The sequence below is a fragment of the Podarcis pityusensis genome (genome assembly GCF_964106645.2).
Source record: "Podarcis pityusensis genome assembly, chromosome: 6".
Classification (NCBI taxonomy): Eukaryota; Metazoa; Chordata; class Lepidosauria; order Squamata; family Lacertidae; genus Podarcis; species Podarcis pityusensis.
In genome coordinates this window covers 92,101,104-92,117,020 of record NC_138030.1, presented here as the reverse complement: position 1 = coordinate 92,117,020, position 15,917 = coordinate 92,101,104, and the positions used below count along the sequence as shown (strand labels likewise).

The 15,917-nt window shown below is 44.6% G+C and overlaps 2 protein-coding genes and 1 long non-coding RNA gene across 5 annotated transcripts in view; 2 read left to right on the top strand and 1 right to left on the bottom strand.

Annotated features, from left to right (window-relative positions):
• Positions 1 to 4,362, top strand: part of XPR1 (xenotropic and polytropic retrovirus receptor 1) — a 100,737-nt gene extending 96,375 nt beyond the window's left edge. The window contains exon 15 of the mRNA XM_081012172.1: positions 403 to 4,362. Coding sequence (XP_080868298.1) covers positions 403 to 463 — 61 coding nt within the window. The 3' untranslated portion in view covers positions 464 to 4,362. The remainder of the gene's footprint in view (positions 1 to 402) is intronic.
• A 557-nt stretch (positions 4,363 to 4,919) lies between these two features.
• On the bottom strand, positions 4,920 to 15,911 carry LOC308480640. Of its 3 annotated transcripts, XR_013988170.1 has the most exons (5): positions 15,516 to 15,911; positions 11,588 to 12,723; positions 10,414 to 10,535; positions 7,797 to 8,018; positions 4,920 to 7,219 (listed from the first exon to the last, which is right to left on the bottom strand). It is a non-coding gene; the product is annotated as an uncharacterized lncRNA (long non-coding RNA). The 3 variants fall into 3 exon arrangements; XR_013988169.1 differs by having other exon boundaries at positions 4,920 to 8,018; XR_013988171.1 differs by lacking the exon at positions 7,797 to 8,018.
• KIAA1614 overlaps positions 12,114 to 15,917 on the top strand; it is a 32,752-nt gene continuing 28,948 nt past the window's right edge. Inside the window, exon 1 of the mRNA XM_081012049.1 lies at positions 12,114 to 12,250. The gene's annotated coding sequence lies outside the window, so the exon portion shown is untranslated. The remainder of the gene's footprint in view (positions 12,251 to 15,917) is intronic.

Below are 15,917 nucleotides of genomic sequence, written 5' to 3'. Positions count from 1 at the left end.
TTATGGGCAGAGGCCTGGTTGCAGTTTGACTTTATAGCTCTGTTCAGAGAGACCTCAAAATGTGTAGAATCTACGTGTAGCTGAGGAGTAAAAGGATTCTCCCCCACCTAACCTGCTCAGACACCCTTGTCCTAGTCTACACACCCAGCCTCCATGAACTTTAGCTCCTGATCTTGAGAAGTAAGGATGACACACATTAGACCTCTATAAGTGGGACAGTGTGCATAAAATCCCTATTTTGGGTTTTCTTTACTATAAGCCAACCAGAGAACCTTTATGTTGTGGGATCAAACACAGATGCTATCAATAAAAAATTAATTAATTATCCTCATGCAAGACAACAGTCACTATCTTGTGTTATATATTTTTTCTTCAGCTGTATTTAATTTTGTGTTTTCCCAGGTCCAAGTCTCGTGACACCAAGGTGTTAATAGAAGACACAGATGACGAAGCAAACACATGAAATGTCCACAGAACCAAGTTCCACATCCCTTGTGTTCTCTCGCTTTACTACCTTCTCCCCGCCCCCCCGCCCCGCACAACAACACCACCACAACAACCCAACTTCTGGTATATTTCCAGCAGAAAACAGGAGAAAAAATCTGAACACACTTTCTGAGCTCTTCCGGACCGGATCCTATGGACTCCAACAAGCTCACTGTGTTTCCTTTTCTTTTCTTCTGGTTTTAATTTGATTTCTTGTTTTTAAAATAAAAAGGTTACTTCGTTTTGCCAATCAGAGGGACACTTATGGAAGGAACTGTCTTAAAGATTGTTTTCAATCGCTTCAAGGACATAACAATTTTGATGAGGAAGCATCGTCGGGACTCCCCAAGGGGACTCTACCGAGAACTCACTCAGTCTCTGCTCGGTCCAGTTTTGACGGGTTAAAGCTGGACCTGCATTTTTAACTCTGGCTCATGCTCTGGTTTTTGGTGTTCTCCTTCATATCCCAGCACCAAGGCACTGGTTGCACTTGCCGGGAAAGTGCACTTAGGGCAGTACCTTCATTCATGAAGCTACTTTTTAATTTGATGTGACTTTCTTATAATTTTTTGGAAATACGATGTATTTGTTGCACATAGTTTTCACATTATTTATGATAGTTAACAATTATAAGAGAATCGTTTCGAGTCCTGTGCAATGAAGGTGGTAGCAAGTGGTGGGGGGGAGGGGATGTAGGTCCTGAATCTCTCTTGCTGTGAGGTTACGCCCTTTAAAATACCTCTTTGACGAGAGAATTTGCACCGCTTTGACCTGACTTTTTCTTTCCCTTTTTCCATTTGATTTGTTTTAAACCAAAGTTTCTCTTGTGGGTTTTACTTGCTGCTGCTGCTGCTGCCGCTGCTGCCAGTCCCTCAGAAACCTGGGCATGATTTTAGCCGGATCATCCTTGTCTCTCTTTGGGTTTTTGTTTTTTTTAAATGTAGCTGTGCAGAAGTAGTACAAATGATCTTCAGCTTTCTGACGGAGGTTAATCCCGTGCAGTTCCTCAGATACCCGTGCAAAAAAAGCCTTAGTTTGTAGATTAGGAAAAGTTTTTTGCTTTAATGAGCTGAGTCTTTAGGACATTACCCTTTTAAACAGGGGATACATGCATTATTCCATTTACTTCAGCTACATAATAGGAGTGAAACTTGGGATTAAGTGAAGAAGTGGTCTGCCTTGTTGGGGATACAGGATGATGCCTTCGTCAATCCAAATGGGGGTTAGGCAGACACTCGAGACCTTGTCACTTAGGTGAGTTGGAGACTGTGGTCTCGGAAATTGGTATTGCAATAGAAAGGGCTTTTTAATGCTTTAAAAATAATAATAATTAAAAAAAAAAACCTTTTGCCATACTTTGGCAAATACTCTTCTGACAATCACTGGCCAAGAACATCCTCAGGTTAGCTTTCTTTTATTTTTTTTCTTTTTAACCTATCTACCCCAAATCCTGCCAAGCTTAGTGTTAGACCTGACTTCTGCAAGTATTATATTAAGTGGCACTGCTAATGGGAGTAAGGGTAGATGGCCATACAGTTTAGAAAATTCTTTAGGAAAAGTTTCCAGCTTGATTTTGTTTTAATCCACGTTGGCCTCCAGAGCCCATAGGATAGAGCAGCATGAATGTCTTAAGATGACCATATCCACCCCCCGTAGTCGCAAGCCTTGTTGTGTATGCCACGCATTTGTGCTTAATGTTAGCAAACGAAATCTTATTTGTGCTCTGTTACACAGTGTGTGCGTATGTGAGGTCAACACCATATAGTGGGGAAGCTACTAAATTTCCCTGAACTCTGTCTCTATTCCAAGACTTCACAGCAAGGACTGTGTTGTCTCTCTCTCTCTCTTTTTTAGCCATTTCAGGTTGTAACTTCTTGCTAGTTCCTTTTCTCCTGCGGAGTCGTCTAGGGTCTGCAGATCAGAGACACACTTTTAAGCAAAGAGGGTTCCTCCTCCTTAATCCTTACCCCCTTTTTCTTAGTTGATAATTGTGTCCCTGCTTACCTATTTATTGCCCACTTATCTTCTCAAGCCATTCATTTTGTAGGGCAACTGTGGCTTAAAAAAAAAAAAAGAAGTATTCATAACGTGCCTGTATCCCAGAGGAACTAGAGACTGGAATCTGCTACTCTTCAACAGAGCAAAATAAGTCAGCAAAACAGTGGCTGCAAATTAGGGCCTCTTAGCAGGCAGAAGAGTGAGTCCTAGAATCACAGTCACTTGTATTGTGCTTTAGCCTATCAAGATAATTGCTGGGAGAACTGCAAAAAAAACCCCCCCACAAATTTTAACATGATGGATGGCCAGGAAGAGAGGTGTGTGGATGTTGGTAGAAAACATGGGAGTTGTGCAGTATGAGTTCTTCTGCCCATTTGGTATACGAAAACCAAGCTACTCCAAGAGGAAATAATTCTGAGAACAGTTTTTAACAATAGACCCTACATGTCCCCCTGGGGTTCAGAAGCTCCAGCCTAGCCGTGCTGCCTTTCTCAGACAAGATGCATTTGCAATTAAGGAGAACCTTTGAGATATTTCGAGGGTTTTTGCTTTGTTCTCTTTTTTTCTATTCCAGGGGTCGGCTTTGTTTTGTTTGTATTTTACTTACGAAAATAGTTCTTTTTTTTTTTATGCAGCAATCTGGTTGTTAACTGATAATTACCGCTGACTGTCTGAGAATAATGGTGACTAATTCTAAAATTTAGGAAGATTAACTGCACAAAAGGATCAACGTACCCTTGGGATGCTGGTCTGAGCAAATCATGTGTCACCTGCCAAAGCAATGCAACGCTTCTTAAGCTAGCGTAGAAAGAACTTGGCAGAGAGGTTTGAAAGAACAAGGGTAGAGTAGGAGGAGCAGTCAGTCGCTGGAGAATTCTCAGCAGCTCATGGACTCAGGTAGGATGAAGGGAAAGGCTTTATCTGGAGACAGGTGATAGTTATAAAGAGAACTGAAAACAGTGTCCGGCAAACGTCATTGGCCTTAGGAGCACATGCAAAGTTTTCTGCGCTTGGTCATAGCGTCATCTCTGGCCAAACTGGCCTTGTAGGTTTCTGCAGCATTAAAAACTTGAAAAGCCTTGCTCACCAGATAATAGGAATGGAACATGCCACAGGCAAGAGTGCCCCTTTTATGCTGCTATCAGTACTCTGAAAAAACGCTATTCTTAGCAGTGGGATGCATCCAGCTTATCCGGAAACGACTGCACAGCTGGTCCAGACCTTGTGTCTATGGGAACCCTTCTCAATTCCTGTGGGCATTGCATTGTTGCATTTGATTCTGATACAGAGGGATAGTCTTCACTCTCCCAACATTAATGACGTTCTCAGAAGAAGGCAAAATTCAAGACTACTGTTTGGAGTGGCAGGTTTTACCAGGAAGCCCTTACAGTCTTTCTTCCAGCGGTGGTTTAGCTGCTGTAATGCCTTGGGCATTCCATTCCAGTATGGATTTTAAAAAGAATGGGAGTTTCAGTACTAACTCGGATTTCTATATGTAACATACGAACTAGGAGATTGCAGGTCTTGACAGTACTGGAATTCCTTTCCAGATTACATATCAAGCATGCTAGGCTAGCTGTGGACAAGATCCTTGACTTCCTGCTTCAGGTGTTTTGAAATGAGTCACTCATGCTTCTGGAATCATTTTTAAAAAGAGCCTCTTCTCTGAATTTCTTATTTCGTTCTTACAGTGGTCAGTGCAGGGTGGGAGCCACAGCTGTGCCAGAAAGGTGGTGTTCCCTGAACCCCTCATTTTTTAAAAAAAGCTGGTTTAAACTTAAAGATGGAATATTGGGACTGCCAGGACACTGTTTCCTCCTTCCTGAATTGAAAAGGCTGTCTTTTGACGGAGACATGCAATGGTCGCCCCCCCACCCCCACCCATGGACATTAGGAGAATGTTGCTTCTGGTGTGTTTATTCATTCCACTTCCACCTCTGATCAGCAGTCTGTAAGGGTTTTATTAATTGGTAAAACATGTTAAGCCTCAGGAGACACAGGGACAAAAGACTTGCCTGTGGAGCAGTGCCTCTCTGAAATGACTTTCGACTGTCTTAGAAGCTTGTTCATCTCTAGCTTTTGTTTCAGCAGCCTCTAAGCTTAGGGTGGTCTTCCTCTCTGCAACTTTCTTAGGTGGAACTATGTTAGAAAAATTGAGATACGTGGCTTAAATGAAAGCAGGTTAGTGATATTTGCCTTCTGCCTACCATGGGCATTTTAGAAGCATCTTGTGTGAGAATGTGCAGAAACACTTTGCTACTTTGGCTTTCCTTTTTAAAAAGGGGTTTCCCGCTTTCTTGTGTTTGAGCGAATGGAGGAAAGGTTTGTCTCAAATCATAGGGCCCCCAGCTGTCTTCTTTCCCTCCTTCTCCATGGTGGTTCCCAGGTCATGGAGAGCAGTAGGAATTTTCCCGCACCTCTAGAAGCAGGATTCATTTATTTATTTTTTTGCATACAATAAAGGTAGGTTTTGATAAACCTTCAGACCATGCTTGCTATCCCTGTTGATCAGTTTTCTTGACTGCCACAAGCAAGCAAGCTCTGCAGAAAAATGAGCAGCATATCTCCCTTTGGTGCTGCATTTTCCACTTGTATTCAGGAGTTCTATGGTTCTGGATTCTAGGGGTAGGAATGCCCCCCTACAGTCACCCTTACAAACTGCCTGTAGTTTGTCAGGACTTGACACTGATAACAAGCCCAAACAGGGGACAGTCTTCTTGTTTAGAAGCTCTGTTGCTTTCAAATTGTGTTTCTTGGAACACTAGTGCTCCTTAATTAGAAAGTCAATAGTTGCAGGAATGGTTCCTCGAAATAGAATTTGTCGGCTATTATTTCTCTTTAGTGTACTGCTGCTGAGAGCGGTTACATGGGGCAACAGTAGGTCCAGCGTTCCTTGCCAACATCCATTGTAAACTGTCCCCTAAAGCATATGCCCCAGAACCAAATGCAGAGTACAGGAAACCCACAGCGACGAGGTTCAACAAAGGGTAGGTTTGAAAACACTGATCTAGATCTTCCCAAAGATACAAATGATTCGGTTTTAACATGTGCGTTTTCCTTCGCATGGAAACATTACCAAGGACGGCCACAGATTTTCATTGCCATAAGTAAACTGGGGCAGATAAGATGTGTTCCAGGGGGGCAACATTGCTACTGTGATAATCCCCTACTCCCATAAGAATGTTGAGGAAAGCCAAAGTTTTCTGAGATTCATCCGAGGCATAAATTAAAATGCCTAATTTTAGACATTGCAAACTGCCCCTCTCGTGATTGGTTGCTGGCAGGAGGTGGGGTAGCAGTGTCTGTTGCAGCTACACAAGGCAACTGAACCCCTTTACTGTGATGACAGACCTCATACTTTATGAGCACCAAACTTGGCAGGGTGGGGAACATGACCCTCCAGATATTTCCGGACTACAGCTCCCATCATCCCTTGACCATTTTGTGTAGGGCTGATGAGAGTTGGAGTTCAACAACACCTAGAGGGCTATGAGGCCCCTATCTCTGCTTCACCAGAACTGATATATCCTTTTCACCTGCAAGCAGCTGATCAGCCATGTGGAGAAAGAAATTGCTCGGCCTTAAATACTGGAGCTTTGGGCTCAGCTGGCTAATGAGAGGGGGAAAGGAGAGGAAGACCTCATTGATCAGGAAGGGAAGGGTCATTTCCATAATGCTAATATCTGTGTCCAGTGTCTTTTTGCCGCTCTTCTATTAAAACTCTCCCCATAAATGTGACGAGCCCAAAGAGATGTCACACATTCTGGGGCAAGACTGATGAACCTACTACTCCAGTAGCGCAATGAAAAAGCAACCAGGGTGCTTACAGTTTCTGATATCAGGGTGTGTAATTTGGCAAACCCAACCCTTCGATTGAGAAAAGTTTTCTTCTTTTTTGCGCTGCCGGAGTAGTTGTGGGTAAAGGGAGCTGCAGGGTTGATAATTAGACTGAAAATGTAATCCTCTCGTTCCCATACAGGCTAGTGGATGAGCCTGCTTACCAATCTATATGATAAATCCCCTCCAACCTATTTAGCTTTATACTGTGTAGATTCTTCTTACGGTGCTTGGAGGTGGCACACGAACTTTTCGTTCACACCTTTGCCCTGCTCTTCCTCATTCCCATTCCTCTACACCCTTCCAGTGTGTTGGTCTACATGATGATTATATAAAGTTTGAAGCCCTGAGCTATAGGTGTCAAAAGTAACTATGGAATGTGATTTAGTCCTCTTGTGGGTGCTTTTCTCTTTACTTTCTTCCTTTCTCTATCCCCTTCTCCACTCCTGTTTTGGCTCAGTGGAAAAGGTGAGGACAAAGACTTGCCGCTTGCTTGGACTCATGATGATGTTATCCGTGATTGCGCTATTAGCTGTTTCCTTCTCCCTCCCCTCCCTCCCCCCCCCAAAAATGGATATAAGACTTTTCTGAAGTGTGGAATTAACTTTCTTGATAAGTAGGTTTAAAAAAAATGCACAATGTGGTACTGTTTCATAGTTCCTAGATGGTTGTATAAAAAAAAGTTAATGTGGTTTGTGTTTTTAAAAGGAAAAAAAGTGATTGGTTTATTAATCTGTCTTTTTCATTATTACAAGCTTTGTTTTCCAATAACTTCGTGCCTGCTTCGTTGTTTTGCATTTTGTGCACAGTAACTGACCCTCCTTGACCACTTGGTTCTTGAACATATAGATGATAATAACACTGGCCGCAGCCTACCTGGGAATAGACTGTTCTAGACCTGGGACAAGAAAAGGAACACCTTCAAATACAGCTTTGTGGATTCAGATAACCCTACACTGGATAAATTCCTGTTGTTTTATCTATATAGTTTTTATGCTGCTTTAATAGAAAACCTAAGTATTCTATATAAAAACATTTAAGAATACACCATTCAATAAAAAATCCTAAATACTAGCTAAAAACAGAACTTGATATCACTTAGGAAGCTGCCTCATTCTGAGTCAAGACAGTTTAGCTAGTGACTCTCCCACATTTCAGTCAGGGGACTCCCCAGCCCTTCATGAAGATGGAGATTGAACATGGAGTCTTCTGCATACAAAGCAGATGCTCTTCCACTGCCCTCCCGAAAAATAACGCGTGTCACATCTTAATTATTAAGTCCCTATGGGGAATTTCTATGTGCTAGCAAGGTTACTGCTTCCCCACTTCTTGATGGCACCCATATGTCTCGAGAAAAAATGAAGTGCATCTGTGGGGGTGAAGTCCATTAGCAGCACCAAAGGGACCTCCTTGGACAGTGTGCGTGGCAGTTCTGGGCTGCCTAGACGACAAGACCCCCCCCCCCCCAGCCTCACTTATGCGATCCAAAGCAGAGCAGAGCAATACGTTTGGCACCAGCTGGGCTGCAGGAAGGATCTGTACAGGGCAGGGATAAGAAGCACGATCAAAAGTGGTGACTGCACATCGTGCGTTTCGATGCAAAAGGCTCCCTCCTCCTCCAGATTGCAAAGGTTGCCATGCAAGTTGCTTGTCATTTGAACTTCAGTGAGCAGGGCTGGCTCAAGAATTCTTGGTACCTGAAAAACGGAGTGGCAACTGATTAACATGAGTGCAGTGCTCTGGAAAGTTTGGCTTCGCAAGCCCCATTGAAGTGAATGGGAGCTGCTCTGCACCCCGTGGACTGAATCCGCCTCTCATTGATCTTTCTTAATGATGCTGAAAGCGAACCTCCCGAGGCTGCACGCACACTTTCCATTTAAAGCACTCCTGCACCGTTGTAGCAGTTGTGCCCCCATCCCAAGGATCCTGGGAAGTGTGGTTTAAGGGTGTTGAGAGTTGTTAGACTACTCGCAGAGCTACACTTCCCAGCACCCTTAAACTACATTTCCAGGATTCTTTCGTGGGGAGCCCTGACTTTACAAGGTAATACAAGAGTGCTTTAAATGAGTGTTAAAGGTAAAGGGACCCCTGACCATTAGGTCCAGTCGTGGCCGACTCTGGGATTGCGGCGCTCATTTCGCTTTATTGGCCGAGGGAGCCGGCGTACAGCTTCTGGGTCATGTGGCCAGCATGACTAAGCCGCTTCTGGCGAACCAGAGCAGCGCACGGAAACACAGTTTACCTTCCCGCCGGAGTGGTACCTATTTATCTACTTGCGCTTTGACGTGCTTTCGAACTGCTAGGTTGGCAGGAGCAGGGACCGAGCAACGGGAGCTCACCCCGTCGTGGGGATTCGAACCGCCAACCTTCTGATCGGCAAGTCCTAGGCTCTGTGGTTTAACCCACAGCGCCACCTGTGTCCCAAAATGAGTGTTGCACATGCGCTATTAATGTCACTGTAGTTCTTCTGCACCATGGGCAGGCATAGGCAAACTCCGGCCCTCCAGATGTTTGGGACTACAATTCCCATCGTCCCTAGCTAACAGGACCAGTGGTCAGGGATGATGGGAATTATAGTCCCAAACATCTGGGGGGGGGCAGAGTTTACCTATGCCTGACCAAGGGGAACGAGTTGGTGCAGGATTGGCAGTTGAAACAACCAGTTCTGTTTGATCAAACATAATGGAGCAAAAGCAAAGGGGTTCGTTGGCTATTTCAAGGAGTGTGAATTGCCAAGCATTGATGCATTTAACTGAAGAGGTCAATAATAAACAACAAAACTTGTAGGGAATTTCTGCAGGATGGCAGTACAGTGGTACCTCGGGCCAAGGACTTAATTTGTTCCGGAGGTCTGTTCTTAACCTGAAACTGTTCTTAACCTGAAGCACCACTTCAGCTAATGGGGCCTCCCGCTGCCACCGCGCCGCCGCTGCGCAATTTCTGTTCTCATCCTGAAGCAAAGTTCTTAACCCGAGGTACTATTTCTGGGTTAGCAGAGTCTGTAACCTGAAGCCTCTGTAACCCGAGGTACCACTGTATAGGGCACTCCCACACAAGCCATTTGCTGCATATTTGCAGAGCTCAAGGTACTCACTTTGGGGGAAGAATCCATGTGACATCATGCTTGAGGTATAAAGGTAAAGAGACCCCTGACCATTAGGTCCAGTTGTGGCCGACTCTGGGGTTGCGGCGCTGATCTCGCTTTATTGGCCAAGGGAGCCAGCGTACAGCTTCCGGGTCATGTGGCCAGCATGATGAAGCCGCTTCTGGCGAACCAGAGCAGCGCACAGAAACGCCGTTTACCTTCCCACCGGAGCGGTACCTATTTATCTACTTGCACTTGGATGTGCTTTCGAACTGCTAGGTTGGCAGGAGCAGGGACCGAGCAACGGGAGCTCACCCCGTCGCAGGGATTCGAACCACCAACCTTCTGATCGGCAAGTCCTAGGCTCTGTGGTTTAACCCACAGTGCCACCTGCGTCCCATGCTTGAGGTATAGACATCCCAATTTTCCCCCTTTGAGATAAAAACCACTGACTAGCACTGTTAAGACTGGTACGGACATGAAAACTCAAGGTGGAACTACAGTATTCCATTTTGGGAGGGGTTTGTTTTGATGCATTATGCGACATATGGGGACGGGGGTGTTCTACTGCCACACCTCCACGGGCCCAGTTTGGCACACCAGAGACATTTTATTTCCAGGAACAGCCACAGGATAACAGCTTTTTGTTTTCTAACACCCACCCTCTTCTCGGTACCAGAGGGGGAGGAGGACTTGTGCAACGTCAGAAAGTCTAGCCTATTGCTAGGTTTTTTGTTGGTCTGCAAGTTCCAGGGCCATTAAGAAGATGATGAAAAAACAGTTCCTGGCAGTTTTATACCCCAGCTGAGTCATTTGTGAAGCTTGCAATGAGACAGAGGAGGGATCAAAGGCCTTTGGAGTGAAATGAGGTGTGCCCCCCCCCCCAATTTCTACTTCTCTTCCTTTCCCCTACTCCCAGGAACCAGCCCCACTGCCCCACTGCAAGGCAGTACGGGGGTGGAGGTGGGTGGTGGGTGGGAAGTGTGTTGACTCCTCAGTCGCTGGACCTGTTGTTCCCCAGGAGAAGTTTCCTCCTCTGTGCTTCTCCAGATCTTATTATACCATTGGCCAAGGCAGCTCTTTGTCCTTCCACTCAACAGTCCCAAATGCCCTGCTCAGCCTGCTGCACCTGTCAAGGGAAAGGAGAGGAGAGCGATAAAACGCCCCAAGGTGTTGCTGGTGCAGTAGATCTGGCCAGATTTTTTTGTCTACTATATAAATAAGATGCAGTGAAAGTGATGATGAATTTGATCCAAGCATCCTTCCAGACCCTGACAGATATACAGACTCTGACCAAGAGGCTGAGCCAGAAAGCCATGGCGGCCCTGGAATCGACAAACAACGTTCTGGTGGAAGCGCATCAGTGGTAGAAACAGCGCCAAGAAGAAAGAAGATGGAACTCCGCAAAGAGGACTCGTTTGCAACGTTAGATACAGGTCTTTCCCTTGCAGAACATGAAGCACTAATATTACATCTGCTCAACAACCAAAGCTAATTTCTCCCCTCCCACTCTTCTTTCAAATCTATTTTTGTCTTTGAATCAGAAAGGCACCCGGCCAATTTGGTTGCCAGTAAATATTGCTACAGACATTTCTGAAATCATGGTCTTTCCAACGAGTGGCTCTTGTCCAGGTTTGTTACTTTAAATGTTGTGAGGATCCTATGCCCTTTTAAAATGTGGGTTTTTTGGGTGGGGTGGTTATTGTTTTTATTTTGATTATGTATTTTGTGGTTTTGTATTTCAATTTTATTCTGTGAACCACTCTGAGACCTCCGGGTATAGGGCAGTATATAAATTCTAAAAATAAAAATAAAACAACAAGCCGTAAGTAGGAGGCATGGAGAAAGTGGTGGTTATAGGCATAAGTAAAATACAGGCATACTCGGTCATATGAATGGCCCGCTGGTGTGGATGAAACACTGTGGATGCCAAATCATAAAATTCTGAAAGTTGTGGGTGGTGTGCTGCCGCCCCTTATTCTGATAAAAGGGGAGTGAGAAGGATAGTAACATTCAGCAGAAGGCGTGTGTGTGTGGATATGCCCATGGAGACAATTGCCCTTTTCCCTTGAGTACGTTTCAGCGCTGCATAAAGTCACAGTGCATGCACTGTAAGACCAAATGCTTGCTTTATTCAAACAACAGCAGCAGCAGCAGCAAAAATTAGGACATCTAACTAACCATCTTATCCATGCCAGCTTTAAATTACACAGCGACAACTCCTCTGAACATGGTTGTAATCTTCCCCATTAGCCGGTCGCACATGTCCTCTGTCAAAAATAGTCTCTGTGCAAACTCCAGTCACAAATCAGCCCTTGGTTTTCTTTAGCCTGATGAGATTTGCAAAATGGGCAGAGTATACCGGAAATTGAAACATTCCATTCTGCTGCTACAGCGGTTAGCCAAAAAAAAAAAAAAAGAAAGGGGGGGAAAGGGGGGGGGGAGGAAAGGAAAGGGGAAAAAACAGGCCTTGCGTTTCTAGTACACTTTACCAGGACTTCTATAAAGGAGTTTCTGTTTAGGCAAGCACTTAAAGACGACAACAAAGGTGATGCTGAAGTCAACAGCCATGGATGGGGCAGGGGTGGATTAAAACAATTTCATAATCCTAGTGATTTCCCTTTTTTGATCGGGATTATGAAACCAATCATGAATATCAAAAGCTGCAGCTTAAACCAGCGACTTGGGACAGATGCCCTGCAGCTATGGACACAGCAAGAATGAAGAGCGGAGGATTCCTTTTCATTTAGGGAAAGTCTCTCGGCCCTTCTCTTCCCATTCCCCTTTCCGGTCACCTTACCGGCTGCTGGGTTTAACTGGAATGGCTGCATGATCAATATTCAGGTAAGAATTGCTTCTTTAAAACATCCATGGCGGTTTGCTGATCCGAAACAAAGCTAAAGACAAAACTATGCATTTGGGAAAGCAAGGAAAGGGTGTGTGTGTGTGTAACTTGGGGCATTTGTGTGAGCAGTGTTTTAATGCTTACAGGCAGCTATTGTTCTATTGATCCCAAAGGATAACAAGCTCAAAATTTAGAGGTGCACAAAAACCTTGGATTGGCATTTTCTGTGCAGTACTGCAATTCAAAATCTCTTCTACATCACCACACACTGGTGTAATAAAGCTGCCTGGTTTTTCATCATAGGGTAATAATTTTTTTAAAAAAGCTTCCTTTGATGGCCTGCTGTATCTTTGGTTATCTTATGCTTAAAACATGTTTGCACTGTGAAACAAAACCTCTCCGTCAGCATCCAATGTATGCATCCTTCTCACCAGATGACGTCTTGGCCATCTTCAGTGTTACTCTTCGGCAGCTGTAATGGGAGTTAGAAAAAGAGAATGTGCTCTAAGAAACTTGGATGGCTGTGGTGCATCTTCTGCCCCATTTGACACCCCCAAAATAAGAGTGTTCTAACCAGAATCAGAATGAAGACAGCAGGATCACTTTAAGAAAAACCACACTTGCAAGTAATTTGCTGATATACGGGTGGTTGTCCACTGCTTTTATATGCTAACGAAGGAGCAGTAAATGTGGTGCTGTTGCCCTGTGGCACTAATAATAATAATTTTATTATTACAAATCCCATCAGCCCTGGCCAGCACAGCCAATGGTGAAGGAGGGTGGCTGTTGTAGGACAATAACAGTGGTCACGACATCAGAAGCCAGTTTAAATTGGTTTGAGAGCTGGTGTAATACAGTGGCTAAGAAGCTGAGCTATGAATCTGGAGGGCATTGGGTTTGAATCTTGCTCATGTAGCCTGGTGCATAAATAAGCCTAAGCACCTGCAACAACCATGTATTCTTTACCTTCCTTTGCCTCTATTTCTCCTGTGCTGGAGTTTAGACTGTAAGCTCCTTCAGGCAGGGAACTGTCTTATTGTACTCAGTAAACCACCATGCGAATGGAAGGTGCTAGATAAACAATCACCATTCAGGGAGGTAGGAAGCTTGGGTGAATTTAGCAAGGTGTGGGGAGAGCCTTTCTAGACTGGTCCTTTTTGAGGAGGATTCGCTAGGAGAATGGGGGAACCTTGACAGGCCAAGACTGTAGTCTTAGGTTTCAGAACATGTGCAGAGTTCTTACAAGAAAGATGTTCTGAGAGTGTGAAAGTCTTGACAGGGCTCATCTTTGGTTACCTGGAAAGGATGGTTCCGAGGAGGCAAAAGGAACCAAAGGGGCAACTTACATAGTTATAGGAATTAGAGATGGAAACTTCTTCCTTAAGCAGAGTATAGGATCAGTGATGAAATAAACTCTATCTGATTTAAGTGGTTCTATGAGCCAAAAATCTACCAAGAGGCTGATCCCACCTACTTAATGATTCTGCACTTCCATTAAAATAGTGTGAGTCATTTCAAACCAGCTAGCCTGTTGTGAGAAGAGAAAATATTGGTTAGCCAATATAATGCTGCCCCCCCCCCCCCCGTTTTGTGAAATACAGCTTCCATCATATAGCTGAGGATGATGAGAATTGTAGTCCATTAAATCTATGGAAGGCACTATTTTGGGATTTGTCAGGGGGCTGCTTATCAACTTTTCAGTTGACACAATGCTGGGAAGAATCGCTTCAAGAACAGAAGTAAGATTCCAAACCATCTCAAGAACCTGAAATATTGAGCCGAAACCAAGATGAAATTCAGCAGGGATAAATGTAACAAAAAATTAATAGGCGAGGTGGAATTGGGGAAAGAAACCTGGCTTGGAAACAGTACACGTGAAAAGTATTTAGGTGTCTTCATGGATCAGCCTGTGAACCAGCAGTGATGATGATAGAGGGGCAGTCTTAGGTTTCGTTAATACAAGTGTAATTCCAAGATCAGGTGAATAAATAGTTATGCTAAGTTCTGCGGTGGCTGGGCCACATCTAAAGTCCCGAGTGCCACATTTTAGAAAGGACACTGACGAAGTCAAGGATGTCCAGAAGAGGGCAACCAGAATGATAAGGTGTTTGGAAACCAATGTTCTATGAATGGTGGAAATAGGAGAGGTAGGACTGGAGAAGATTAAGGGGAGACAATCTGCAGGGCTATCACACAGAAGATGGAGCAGACTTGTTTTCCCTGTCACTCTAGAAATCAGGACTAGAACCGTATTGAAGGCAAGCGGGTTCCAGCTAAGTGTTAGGAGAGCCTTCCAAATGGTAAAAGATGTTCAGCATTGGACTGACTGGGAGATGGTAGACTCTTCTTTGCATTTAAGCAGAGGATGGATGGCCATCTGTCTGGGGTACAGGAGATGCATTCGGCATAGAGCAGGTGGTTGGATTAAGGGGTCCCTTCCTACTAAAAATTTCTCAGCCTCACCCAGCCCCCATATATGCTTGCTACGTGTCTTACCAAACAGGGGGGGGGGTCTGGAGGATTACAAGATAACCCACACAAAGAGCTTCAGTCACACACAAAGCTATGTGAACTTATTGTTTGCAGCCTTGGTAGCAACACGAGGCCACTGCGTATTCTGGGTGCATCCATAAGGCTCCTAGGCTACAGCTGCACCTATAGCTTAAGGTACATTTCTTATTATCACAGTTGAACTAGAAAAAACTCCAGCATTACTTATTACATTTTGTAGTTCTGCAGAAGCACATAAAGGGTGGTCAGATCTCTGGACAGAAGAGAACACAGAATGCTGCTTTGTCTGCCTTGCTCTTCTTATTGTGCACAAGGGAAAATGGGCTGTTTAGGAAGTAACTAGGGAAGTACCGTATTTTTTGCTCTATAAGACTCACTTTTTCCCTCCTAAAAAGTAAGGGGAAATGTGTGTGCGTCTTATGGAGTGAATGCAGGCTGCGCAGCTATCCCAGAAGCCAGAACAGCAAGAGGGATTGCTGCTTTCACTGTGCAGCGATCCCTCTTGCTGTTCCGGCTTCTGAGATTCAGAATATTTTTTTTCTTGTTTTCGTCCTCCAAAAACTAGGTGCGTCTTATGGTCTGGTGCGTCTTATAGAGCGAAAAATACGGTATTTTAAAAAGAGATCAATATGAATTCCCCGGAAGAAATAAAGAAAAGACTCCTGACCCCAAATAGCAGTCTTTGGATTCAAAGTCTGAGTTATTGGTCCGGAAAACTAGCAAATTTTAAGCCTCACTAGGTTCAGGACGTACCCGAACGTAGATGCAGGGAAGATTATCCTGGCAAGCAGGCTTTCATCTTTCACTTTCTACAGCAAGTGCTTTAAATAAAGGCCCTTCCTTCCACGGACTAATCACATCCAATTGTAGCCTTAGCAGTGCTTTTGTTCCTTGCTTGCAGACAGCAGCTGAGAGGGGGAAGCAATTTTGAAAGAGAGCTGTGAACTTTGCACGGTTGCAAGGCATGTCAGGAGCGCTGTTCTACCCTTTGTAGCCAATACTGGTCTCCGACGGGCCAGTCAACTCTGGACTCTGCAGGCTCTGGTTCTGCCAAGTTCAACCTGCCACATGACAGGCTCTGCCCATTCCTCTTCATACTCTTAACTCTTCTCCTGACCTTCCAGTTGCCTCCAGGCTGCCATTGACCCACCTCTT